The 13,311-nt window shown below is 42.7% G+C and overlaps 1 protein-coding gene across 2 annotated transcripts in view; it reads right to left on the reverse strand.

Annotated features, from left to right (window-relative positions):
* wdhd1 (WD repeat and HMG-box DNA binding protein 1) overlaps window positions 1-13,311 on the reverse strand; it is a 112,045-nt gene that overhangs the window by 49,024 nt on the left and 49,710 nt on the right. For both annotated transcript variants that reach the window (XM_068039175.1, XM_068039176.1), the window contains 2 exons: window positions 8,352-8,489; window positions 3,993-4,149 (listed from right to left, as the gene is read on the reverse strand). In XM_068039175.1, the coding sequence (XP_067895276.1) occupies window positions 3,993-4,149; window positions 8,352-8,489 (295 nt within the window). The remainder of the gene's footprint in view (window positions 1-3,992; window positions 4,150-8,351; window positions 8,490-13,311) is intronic.

A 13,311-nucleotide genomic window follows, 5' to 3' on the forward strand; every position in this document is an offset into this window, starting at 1 on the left:
AAGCATTCATACTGGTTATTAGGGGCTATACCAGTTTGAATGGTTCCATTTCACACAGTAGGATTATGCAATATATATATATATATATATATATATATATATATATATTACTTGTAACAGCCCTTCAAAACACTCCCACAGGGGATGCTGAGACCAAGTGGGCCCACATCAGAGACGCCATCTATGAGTCAGCTTTGACCACCTACGGCAAAAGTGCGAAGAGAAATACAGACTGGTTTCAATCTCATAATGAAGAGCTGGAACCTGTCATAGCCGCTAAGCGCATTGCACTTTTGAACTACAAGAAAGCCCCCAGCGATTTAACATCCGCAGCACTTAAAGCAGCCAGAAGTACTGCACAAAGAACAGCTAGGCGTTGCGCAAACGACTACTGGCAACACCTATGCAGTCATATTCAGCTGGCCTCAGACACCGGAAACATCAGAGGAATGTATGATGGCATGAAGAGAGCTCTTGGGCCAACCATCAAGAAGATCACCCCCCTCAAATCTAAATCGGGGGACATAATCACTGACCAACGCAAACAGATGGACCGCTGGGTTGAGCACTACCTAGAACTGTACTCCAGGGAGAATGCTGTCACTGAGACTGCCCTCAATGCAGCCCAGCCTCTACCAGTCATGGATGAGCTGGACATACAGCCAACCAAATCGGAACTCAGTGATGCCATTGATTCCCTAGCCAGCGGAAAAGCCCCTGGGAAGGACAGCATTACCCCTGAAATAATCAAGAGTGCCAAGCCTGCTATACTCTCAGCACTACATGAACTGCTAGGCCTGTGCTGGGACGAGGGAGCAGTACCCCAGGACATGCGCGATGCCAACATCATCACCCTCTATAAAAACAAAGGTGACCGCGGTGACTGCAACAACTACCGTGGAATCTCCCTGCTCAGCATAGTGGGGAAAGTCTTTGCTCGAGTCGCTCTGAACAGGCTCCAGAAGCTGGCCGAGCGCGTCTACCCTGAGGCACAGTGTGGCTTTCGTGCAGAGAGATCGACTATTGACATGCTGTTCTCCCTTCGTCAGATACAGGAGAAATGCCGTGAACAACAGATGCCCCTCTACATTGCTTTCATTGATCTCACCAAAGCCTTTGACCTCGTCAGCAGACGTGGTCTCTTCAGACTACTAGAAAAGATCGGATGTCCACCAAAGCTACTAAGTATCATCACCTCATTCCATGACAATATGAAAGGCACAATTCAACATGGTGGCTCCTCATCAGAGCCCTTTCCTATCCTGAGTGGTGTGAAACAGGGCTGTGTTCTCGCACCCACACTTTTTGGGATTTTCTTCTCCCTGCTGCTTTCACATGCGTTCAAATCCTCTGAAGAAGGAATTTTCCTCCACACAAGATCAGGGGGCAGGTTGTTCAACCTTGCCCGTCTAAGAGCGAAGTCCAAAGTACGGAAAGTCCTCATCAGAGAACTCCTCTTTGCTGACGATGCTGCTTTAACATCTCACACTGAAGAATGCCTGCAGAGTCTCATCGACAGGTTTGCGTCTGCCTGCAATGAATTTGGCCTAACCATCAGCCTCAAGAAAACGAACATCATGGGGCAGGATGTCAGAAATGCTCCATCCATCAATATTGGCGACCACGCTCTGGAAGTGGTTCAAGAGTTCACCTACCTAGGCTCAACTATCACCAGTAACCTGTCTCTAGATGCAGAAATCAACAAGCGCATGGGTAAGGCTTCCACTGCTATGTCCAGACTGGCCAAGAGAGTGTGGGAAAATGGCGCACTGACACGGAACACAAAAGTCCGAGTGTATCAGGCCTGTGTCCTCAGTACCTTGCTCTACGGCAGCGAGGCCTGGACAATGTATGCCAGCCAAGAGCGACGTCTCAATTCATTCCATCTTCGCTGCCTTCGGAGAATACTTGGCATCAGGTGGCAGGACTATATCTCCAACACAGAAGTCCTTGAAGCGGCCAACACCCCCAGCTTATACACACTACTGAGTCAGCGGCGCTTGAGATGGCTTGGCCATGTGAGCCGCATGGAAGATGGCAGGATCCCCAAAGACACATTGTACAGCGAGCTCGCCACTGGTATCAGACCCACCGGCCGTCCATGTCTCCGTTATAAAGACGTCTGCAAACGCGACATGAAATCGTGTGACATTGATCACAAGTCGTGGGAGTCAGTTGCCAGCATTCGCCAGAGCTGGCGGGCAGCCATAAAGACAGGGCTAAATTGTGGCGAGTCGAAGAGACTTAGTAGTTGGCAGGAAAAAAGACAGAGGCGCAAGGGGAGAGCCAACTGTGCAACAGCCCCAACAAACAAATTTCTCTGCAGCACCTGTGGAAGAGCCTGTCACTCCAGAATTGGCCTTTATAGCCACTCCAGGCGCTGCTTCACAAACCACTGACCACCTCCAGGCGCGTATCCATTGTCTCTCGAGATAAGGAGGCCCAAAAGAATATATATATATATATATATATATATTATATATATTAAAAAAAACATGGAAAGAGCTTTACTTTTCATCTAGCCCATGCTGTACCCCCCATTTTATTCAGAAAACAGCAGCTTTCATTTTAATAGAGCTGAAACTAGTGGAAATTATGAAATGTGGGATTTTTGAATTATAAAAGGAAATTCATTTATTGCTTAAAAAATGTACAGGTTCCCCTTGTGGAAAGGTTGCACCCAGTTATTTCCTGCAGCATGAAATCACACTACCAGAAATACCACACTGCCTGTGTGAAGTTATCAGTATACATCAGTTATCACAATAAGTAGAATTACTCGAATGCCATATAAATATTTGAGCACTATGCATTGAAGATACATGCAAACAGTGCTATTTTACTGAAACTTCACCATAAGGCCTTTGCTGCTTTGCACCAATACTACATTTGTAGTATAAAGCACCCTAATAGACAATTGTTCAAAAGTTCACCTGAAAAGTGAAATAAGCTTAACAAATTGTGTTATGAATACAATTTTTTTTGCAATTTGAAGTTATTTCTATACTAGCTTAAAAGGAATTAAGCAATTTCTAAAGTTTGTGATGTAAAGTAATAACAAGTATAATTAAGAGTTTTATCTGTAACATGGTTTGAAATAGTTACTTCTTGAGGTGGCACTCTATATGGGCAACATTCCATATTGATAGTACAGTAAAATACAAATCATGCAACTGCTAATTAGCATACTTTCTTTAGAACCACAGAAAAATTACAGCACAGAAGGAGGCCATTCAGTCCATCATGTCTGCACCGGCTAAACAAAACTAGCCGTCCAATCTAATCCCACCTTCCAGCACCTGGTCTGTAGCCTTGCAGGTTACAGCACTTCAGGTGCAGGTCCAAGTACCTTTTAAAGGACTTGAGGATTTCTATTTTCACCACCAATCCGGGCAGTGAATTCCAGACACCCACCACCCTCTGGGTGAAAAAGATTTTCTTCACGTCCCCTCTAATCCTTCTACTAATCACCTTAAATCTGTGTCCCCCTGATAACTGACCTCTCCCCTTGGGGAAACAGGTCCTTCCTGTCTACCCTATCTAAGCCTCTCATAATTTTGTACACCTCAATTAAGTCAACCCTCAGCCTCCTCTGTTCTAAGGAAAACAACCCCAGCTGATCCAATCTTTCCTCATAGCTGCAACTTTCAAGCCCTGGCATCATTCTTGTAAACTTCCTCTGTACTCACTCTAGTGCAATTATGTCCTTCCTGTAATGTGGTGACCAGAATTGTACACAATACTCCAGCTGTGGCCTAGCCAGCATTTTAGTTCCAGCATTACATGCCTGCTTTTATATTATATACCTCGGCCATTAAAGGTAAGTATTCCATATGCCTTCTTCACCACTTTATCTACCTGTCCTGCGACCTTCAGGGACCTGTGGACATGCACTCCAGGTCTCTCACTTTCTCTACCCGTCTCAATATCCTCCTGTTTATTGTGTATGCCCTGGCTTTGTTTGCCCTCCCCAAATGCCTCACACTTCTTACCTGAGCTGCTGAGGATTTTCATGAATACCAACCACCCAGTAATAATCAGATTTGCCCTTGCAATGGTCTCTAATGTTAGAAATAGGAATCCAGGTGTTTCCTAGAGATCTGTTGAGCATTTGCACTATCCCCTCCGAATCGGCAAATACTGGGGTACCTACCAAAAAAGAAGTATTAAACAAGAGTTAAAGTTCCAATTGTTATGCACATTTAGTGTGAGTAGCATTATTTTGAGATTAGTAGATTAAAGACAAGGTACAATCACTGTTTCAGCAAAACATTCACTGTAATACAAAGGAACTGAAGTCAAAGCTTCAAGACAAATGTACTAGTTGAGATATTTAAACTTCAAATCCAGCACTTCTGCCAAAACATTTATTACACTTTTAAAAAAGTTACAATCATCCTTGTTGCGGTAAAAAAGTACCCAATGCAGCAATGGAACAGAAAAAATGCCATTATCCAACATTCTGAAAACAGAAGTTATAGTCATATTTTAAAAATCAAATGGAAGTGATTTAACTGCTAAGAAGTAGTTTTTTTTAAAAAATATGATAAAATTAAAAGCAAATAATGCTAGAAATGCACCACAGGCTGATAGGCTTGCATTTCAAGAATAACCCTTCAGCAGTTCCAATGAAGGATCTTACTCAAAAAGTTAACCTTTCTTTTCCTTTTAAATGCTCATTAAACTGCTGTGGATTTTCAGTGTTTTCTCCATGTCTTTGTTAAATTATTTGTTCCTTTAGTGTGTGAATTATAAGATTCACAGGAGTACAAACAATATGTGGGTCTTTATTATAACTTAAACTGCAACATTTACACACACAACAAATACAGAAGCACACCTACACATGCCTTACTTGATCGGTCCACACCCACAGCTCTCTGGCCATGTGTGACACGGCATCACTTCCTTCAGTGACTCTCCACTTAGTCTCCTAAAGTAATCCCACAACATCCCTCTTTTTTCCCCAGATAAAAAACATAACCCATTAATCAGAGGTGGGGCGTTGTGGTAATGTCACTGGACTAGTAATCCAGAGCCTAGGCTAATGCTTTGGGGACAGTTCAAATCCCACCATGGCAGATTGTGAAATATGAATTCAATTAATAAATCTGGAATTAAAAGCTAGTCTAATGGTGACCATGAAACCATTGTCGATTGTTGTTAAAAACCCATCTGGTTCACTAATGTTCTTCAGGGAAGGAAATCTGCCATCCTTACCCGGTCTGGCCTACATGTGACTCCAGACCCACAGCAATGTGGTTGACTCTTAAAATGTCCTCTGAAATGGCCTAGCAAGCCACTCAGTTCAAGGGCAATGAGGGATGGGCAAAAAATGCTGCCCTAGCCAGAGAGACCCACAACCCACAAACCAATATAAAAAAAATGTACATTATATAATGATGTTGCAGTTTAGACTAATTGTACCGGAATAAAGCAAACGTAATTTACAAGTAAGCATGTTTAATACTCTCTAAAATGTAAGAATTTTGCTTATTTATTTTGAATGCAATAGCTATATAACTATAAACTATGTAGCTTCTCAGAGCCGCGTTCATCTTTACGACTCCTCTGAAACTCTGGTAATTCAGAACTTTGGTTAACATGCTGTTCATCTATGCGCTTAACCTCTATACATTCATCTTCAAACTTTGGCTTTGAATGTATCCGCGAGGCCACAGGATTATCAAACATAGTATTGTCGTACAGCTCTGAGTTGACTTCGGGCTCTGAGAATCACACCACTGGGTGTCCTGACCTTGTACAATCTGGGCTGGTCGCATATCCTAGCAACCTCTGAAGGATACCAAGTTCCCAACGCATGATTGAGGACTCTGACCTTCATCCATGTCCTTCTGGCAATCTGTCTCTCAGCTGACCTGATGCACCTGCTTGGGCCTTTGTTATGTGTTGGCATACCTTTTGTTGCATTTGCCAGACGTTCTCTCTGCATGTGATCTGCCACCATTCCAGTGTGCAGTATTTGAGCTCGGCCTTCTGCACTGCCTTGCCCAAGGTCCTCGCGTGCCACAAGCTTTGCACTGGTCCTGGTACGCCAGACAACTGCAAATTGGGTGAGTTGGGCCACATTTGCCACAAGGCTTAGAAGACTTCTGAGCCTTGGTTACCATACCAATTGTCATAGCCGCCTCCAATGTTTCTAACTGTTGGCACCCAGCCATGATGGCTTCAAATTTCCTTCCATCATTAAGTAATACATCTATGCTGTGCCCTTTCTTCTTTTCTAGCTGATCTTTTTGAAAGGCCTTTCTTGGGGCAGACATAATTGGCACCTTGCAACAAACTGGTCCATGAACTCATCTTGCCTTTGCTAGTAGATCATAAGCTTGAGCCTATGCACTCAGAGATTGACCTTTACCTTGAGTTGATCTTCCAGGAATGTCCATAGCTTGCTAGGGTCCTTCTGATCCTAAGATGACAATCCTGAAGTGTTGGCTCATTGCCCAGGGAGATATTAATTTTTACTGCTCGTTTCTCTGGTTCACTCACTTCTTGATCCAGAAAACACAGTTCCATCCATTGGTGAAACAGTTTGAACTCAAGCACCATGGGCTGAATTTTACTCTCCCACCACTGTGAGTGGTGAGTGAGAAAAATGGCGGCCTGCACGGACAGGCCGCGCACCGCTATGCCACCGTGATCTAACGTGCGGCAGCTCATTTCACATGCAGGGCGGTCCACCCCGCCCCCCAATCATGGGGTGGGGGCGGGCGCTGTGACGCTGGCAACAACGTCAGCTGCGTCTGCGCAAGAGCTATTTCTAAAGGGCTGCCAGACCTGCACGAGAGTACAAAGTTCAACCCTGGAATCCACCACCCCCCCCACTTCCCTGTACACAAGAGTGAGCCCCGCAATACACTGAAAATAAATGGTAGCCCCATTTCCCCCACAAAAACACAAATTGAATAGTTGACCTCTCTCTCCCCACCAACTGCACAAAGTGCAGAGGACACCCCTCCCCCGCCCCACACTAGAAATGCAGAGTTGACCCCATTCTACCATCCACACCCCCCAACTACACAAAATCCTAAGCTCCCTCCTTCCCCACCTTGGTGGCGCCAGCTTTCCCTGGACAGGAAAGTGAATGTGCATGAGTGCCAGCCATCACATGGAAGATCACATACAGCTGGTAAGATCGCGGCAAATGGTATATTAATTTATTCATGTCCTTTATTTCAATATTTAAAGTTGGATCCCATTGCCTAGCGGCATTGGGGGGCTGAGTGCCATGGAGCCTCGTCGCCGCCAGGAATATTGTGGTCCAGCAATCCCAGTGCCGGGCTCCATGGTGGGCCACTGCAATCTTCCAGGCCCCCCACCCCCCCACACAGCCCGACTTCGGGAGCTCAACAAAATCCAGCCCTATGTCTGATGCCTTCCAATCCATAATTGCATACTTGAATGTCATTTTCTTGATGATCTTGCTTCTTTACAAATATAAACTTTTTCCACAGGTTTCCTTTTGCCAGGCAGTTTTGTTTTCACAGGCTAATTTTTTTTTCTTTTTACACAGCGTCTCTGTGCAGAGTGCTGCAGCACCGGCAGCTGCCACACCCTGCCTTTTACTCTCTGCTGGGGACCTCCAGTGGCGCTATTGAGCTCTTCCCCCTCGTTTAACTTTGGCCCCACCCATGATGCAGTCAGCCCGGGAAAACTGATGCAGTAATGGCTGCACTGCTTTCTCTCATGATTTCTGGTCCACTGCCAGATCAGTTGAAAACTCTGATCCCATGGCGATTTTCCTTCTTTACTCAGAGTTTCAACAACTCCCAGCTCTCTGCATTGCTGAGGAATCTTCAGCCACTCCAGATAAACAATCCGCAGTCACTACACTGTAGTTGGTGCGTTTTTAAAATTGCTCCAGTGCTGTCACCATGCTATACTTGGTGTTTTTCAGAAAAATCCCAAAGTCTGCCACCATATTATATTATTTGTTCCTTTAGTGTGTGAATTATTATATGATTCACAGGAATAAGAATAATATACGAAGAATATGTGTCTTTATTGTAACTTATTTAACATTATACGAGAGCACCCATTCACACGCCTTACTCTACTAATCTACACCCACAGCTCTCTGGTCATGTGTGACGTGACATCACTTCCTTCGGTGACTCGCCACTGTCTCTTAAAGTGATTCCACAACACTTTCTCTCTCCAATAGTGTATTATGTCAATCAATATATTCCGAACATATTTGAATACATTTAACACATATGCACAGAGTGTGCCATCACATTTCCAGGTTAGGAATTATATTTTCTCTCCTTCTTAGCCCACATACCATCTCCTGCAGTAATTGGAACATTAAGGGTAGATATTAAGATCACCTTCAGCAGAGAACCCCTGCCACATCAGATATGACTTCCTGTTAAGTGGGAGGGGAACTCCTTGCAGAATATGTCGTTTTCTTCTTCCTAATTCCATTAGTTGCACCCCCAGGCATTGATCTCCATCAAACCCAGTGCCTAAAGAGAGAAAGCAAACTTTATCTAAGATAGCTAGTAACAGGAGACCCTTTCATTACTCCCCTAAAAATAAAACTTGTGTATGTATACAGAATCTCTTAGTTGGGATATATAGCTACTGGTTTTCAAATCAACTTCCCACACTAGAGAATTGCAGGGCAATAACAGACCAATTAGTGGCGCAGTGGTTAGCACCGCAGCCTCACAGCTCCAGGGACCCGGGTTCGATTCTGGGTACTGCCCGTGCGGAGTTTGCAAGTTCTCCCTGTGACCGCGTGGGTTTTCGCCGGGTGCTCCGGTTTCCTCCCACAGCCAAAGACTTGCAGGTGATTGGTAAATTGGCCATTGTAAATTGCCCCTAGTGTAGGTAGGTGGTAGGGAATATGGGATTACTGTAGGGTTAGTATAAATGGGTGGTTGTTGGTCGACACAGACTCGGTGGGCCGAAGGGCCCGTTTCAGTGCTGTATCTCTAAAAAAAAAACCTCATGGTTGGAATGAGTATAAATCAACCTCCAACAATTAGACAGCTTTTGAATTGTTAACTTATTCCTAACAAAGAAACATTGCAAGTTTCAAAAGGCTAAAATTTTCTTCAAGAAATTCTACCCCTTAAAAAAGGGATTACTTCAAATAAATTTATCACCTGTGTCATGCAGCCCCCCACCTGCCAAGAATGAGGCACGCATTATTTTGTCATATGAACATTAAAACCCAAAATTACTGCTGGCAAGAAAAGAGGGCCTATCACAAAGAATTGACAGGCCCCTCGCCGGAAAGACCTTTTCTGCATACTGGCAGACAGTGTTGGAACAAAGGACCTAGTCCCTGCTTCCCCAATACACAAAGACCTGGTCAGACCAGTTTAGTCACATGACTAACTGACAGTTGAAGTTTTTTGAATTTGAATTTGCCACAGAGTTTTAAAACTCAGAACGCTATTTGCTCCTGGACTGAAAAGACCTCTCTCCTGTCTGCTCTCATCTCGCTCTCACCAGCTTCAGAAAGCATTGAAGACACATGAACTCCAAGAGAGAAGTCTCCTACAGTGAACAAGGTTTAAGAATAATACTGAGCCCCAACAAAAAGCAAGACTACCTACAAAAGGACTACAGTGAGCTCGAAGCACAGTAACAAGAAACTCTTCTGATATTGCCTCAAACCGCTCTACTTTCTTTTTCTTCTGCTCTTTTCTGTCTCTATTTGCACGTGCGTATCACATATGCATGCTAGAGTAGGGCACGGCATGTATCCGTAGGCGTTAACCAAATTCGAGTTTAAGTTCAAGTTTCAATAAATTTCACTTTTCTTCTTTAAACCTAAGAAAACCTGGTGTACTCATTTCTTTGCCTTATAATTGGAAAACGGTGAACTAGGATTCAAAAAGGGGGAGCTCAAAACACTGTGTTTAAAAATTAAATCCTGTTACAATAAGACCAGATGAAGGCTAAAAGGGACCCCTAGACAACTTTCTCACCTGGTTGTAACACCTGGCTAATTGGGCATTTGCGATTTATTCCAATGGGTATAGTAAATATAGAGAATTTGAATCAGAATCCTTGGAAATCATGCTTTTTTTTTAAGTCAAAAGTTTCCAACTGGTTGAGAGTAACAAATTATATGTAAATAAACAGCATAAAATCCAAATTTGCTTTAAATACTTAAAACAACTACCTTAGTTTCTCATGATTTGCTCCTACATAAAGCCCCAAATATTTAAGATCACTCAGGTTACAGTGGAATTCCTTACCCAATACTATCGGCAGTTCAAAGTGAAGCCCAAGCCCACACATACTCCTGCCCCCACCCAACGCCCCCAATCATCTTCTCAAAGTAAAAAGGGAGGGGAACAATATAATACTGCCTAGCCAGCATTAATCCACAACCCAAGAGCAAACTAAAATTAACATACAATAAACATAAAGATTTACTGTACAGAAGGCCATTTGGTCCATTGTGGCCACACAGGCAGAAAAAGAGCTAAGCAGCCTAACAAAATAATTTAAATGTTTTAATTTTAATCAAACACTAAGCTCAGTTACTGAGCAAAAGTATAAACTGAGCAGATAGGAATAAATCACTCGTACTTCCCTCTTGCTGTATGACTACTATTTTCTTAATTACATTTTGAAAGAAATGAACTGTACAGAAGGCTCTGTGGTTTAGTGGTTTAATGAACTATGCTGGTCTGGGAGACTTTTTCTTAAATCCTTATTTCACCTGATGCTCCCAGTCAGGTGTACTTCACTATTAAGTTATCAATCTTAAATAGGTAGAACACACAAATAAGTTTAATATTACTGTTACGTACATTGAAAAAAACATTTTTGGTGAGTAAGAATGGCATTGCTAAAATTGCAAGGGCTTAGAAATCCACTAGGTGGCAGTCTGTATCTGCACATGGAAGGTACAGAATTCCAGACTATTCTAGTTAATTCAACAACTAGCATTTATATAGCGTCTTAACGTAGAAAAATGCCTCAAGGCGCTTCACACAAGTGTAAGCAAAAAATAGATGCCAAGCCAAAGAAGAGCCATTAGAAAGGGTGAGCAAAAGCTCGGAAGGGAGTCTTAAAGGAGGAGGAACTGAAAAGGCAGAGGAATTTAGGAAGGGGATTCTGCCTGGATTTTTAACAGCATAGCCACCGATGGAAGGGGAAAGGGGAAAGAAGCTGAAAGCAGAGAGTTTGGGGTGGGTGGGGTTGTAAAACTGAAGGAGGTTACAGGTAGAGGGAGGGGAGAAACCACGGAGGGATTAAAAGATGAGGATGAGAATTTTAAATCTGAGGCATTGGAGGACCAGGAGCTAATGCGAGTCAGCAAGTGCAGGATGATGGGTGACAAGACACAGATGAGGGTTTCAGCAGCAGATGGGCTGAGGTAAGGGTGGAGACACAGGGGAATGGAGTCAACGATAAATTATGGACATGGTGGTGAGGGTCTTTGGCCCTTCCAATGCAAAATGCACCACTGTCAAGTTAGAGAATGTAGGTTGTGGCTTTGATTCGGACTTTTTCAGTGTTTTGGTAGGGCAGAAACATTACTGCAGTAATTCAAACAAGGAATTGTGGGAGAGATAAGCCAAAATTTGTGAGCCAACAACACATTCAAGGACTTGAGAGGAAACAGAGGTTGGAAATAGTTTACAAGGACAAACCAATACTGATTTCAGTTTACTGCATAATTCAACAAGTGCTTGAAAGGGCTACTCTACCATTTTAATCCAGTTGCTCAATTAAAATGACCAAATGTTTTGAATTCGGCAGAAAATTTATCAGAAGTACACCTGCATCCGGAAAAAAAATTAGAGTGTGCTCTTCACATTTTTAAAGTAAAATAGTAAACATATACACCTTACTGGTTAATATATATATATTAGGGTTGATATAGGTTTGCTTTTGGATTAAAAAGTCTGGTTTTAAATCTGCCATACAAAATGTATAAAATATAAATCAAATTAAATAGCAAAACTTTGTCTTGTAAAACAGAAGTAACGTTTTCCCACTTACTTCTGTGCCTTAGAGAGCAGTCATTAAATAGCAAGGTTTTCAATGAAACTCCATCAGCCACAAAGCAAATATCAGTACTTGAGCCATGAACCTACCCCTGCGCCATTTTCCCCACTATCCAGTTTTTGACTTAACCGTTACCAAAGAAACACAACTGTTTAAAATGTAATATCTACTTCAGAATAATTCTCCAAACAATGAATATTTGCAATGATGACAAATGGTACAAAAAATATTTAATATTGAAAATGTTGGCCTGCAAACTGCAGTGTTTCTGATGCAGAGCTTTCCAACTATCAAGTGATGGGAGATGAGGTAAATTAAAAGGAAAGAAGGCACTAGTACAAGGTAGCGACATGGGTAACGATAACCAGAGTGCGACAGGAAGAGACAGAGCATACGAACTTAACAGTGCACCAGCAGATAAGGCCAGAATTTGCGAAAGTGGTAAAAAGACAGAATTAAAGGCTCTAGTTATGAATGCTGCGTGCATTCAGATACAAACGGATGAATTGACAGCTCAAATAGAAATAAATAGGTATGGCCTGATAGCCATTTCAAAGACATGGCTGCGAGGTGACCAAGGCTGGGACCTGAATAAGCAAGGATACTTGACATTTCGGAAGGACAGGAAGCTAGGAAAAGGTGGTGGGGTAGCTCTGTTAATTAAAGATGACATTAGTACCGTTGTGAGAGATGACCTTAGTTCTAAAGATCAAGATGTAGAATCAGTACGGGTAGAGATAAGAAATAGCAATGGTAAGAAGTCACTTGTGGGAGTAGTTTATAGGTCCCCAAACAGTAATTACACTGGAGAACGGAGTATACAGGAAGAAATAGTGGGGCTTGTAAGAAAGGTACTGCAATAATCATGGGTGATTTTAATCTACATTTTGACTGGACGAATCAGATTTGCAAAGGCAGCTTGGAAAATGAGCGGAGAGTGTTTTCGGGACAATTTCTTAGAGCAGCACATTCTAGAGCCAACCAGAAAGCAGGCTATTCTAGACCTGGTAATGTGCAATGAGACAGGATTAATTAATGACCTCAAAGTGAAGGAGACTTTAGGTAGCAGTGATCATAATTAAATTACGCATTCAGTTTGAGGGTGAGAAAGTCGACGAAGGCTAGTGTTTTAAATTTAAATAAAGGCAATTAGAAAGGTATGAAGACAGCTAGCTAAAGTGAACTGGGAAATTAGGTTAAAGGGTAGGACAATAGAGATGCAGCGGCAGACATTTAAGGAGATATTTCATAACACTCAGCAAAGATACATTCCAGTAAGGAAGAAAGACTCTCTGAGAGGGATGCATC

Source organism: Heterodontus francisci, chromosome 9 (genome assembly GCF_036365525.1).
Source record: "Heterodontus francisci isolate sHetFra1 chromosome 9, sHetFra1.hap1, whole genome shotgun sequence".
Taxonomy (NCBI): Eukaryota; Metazoa; Chordata; class Chondrichthyes; order Heterodontiformes; family Heterodontidae; genus Heterodontus; species Heterodontus francisci.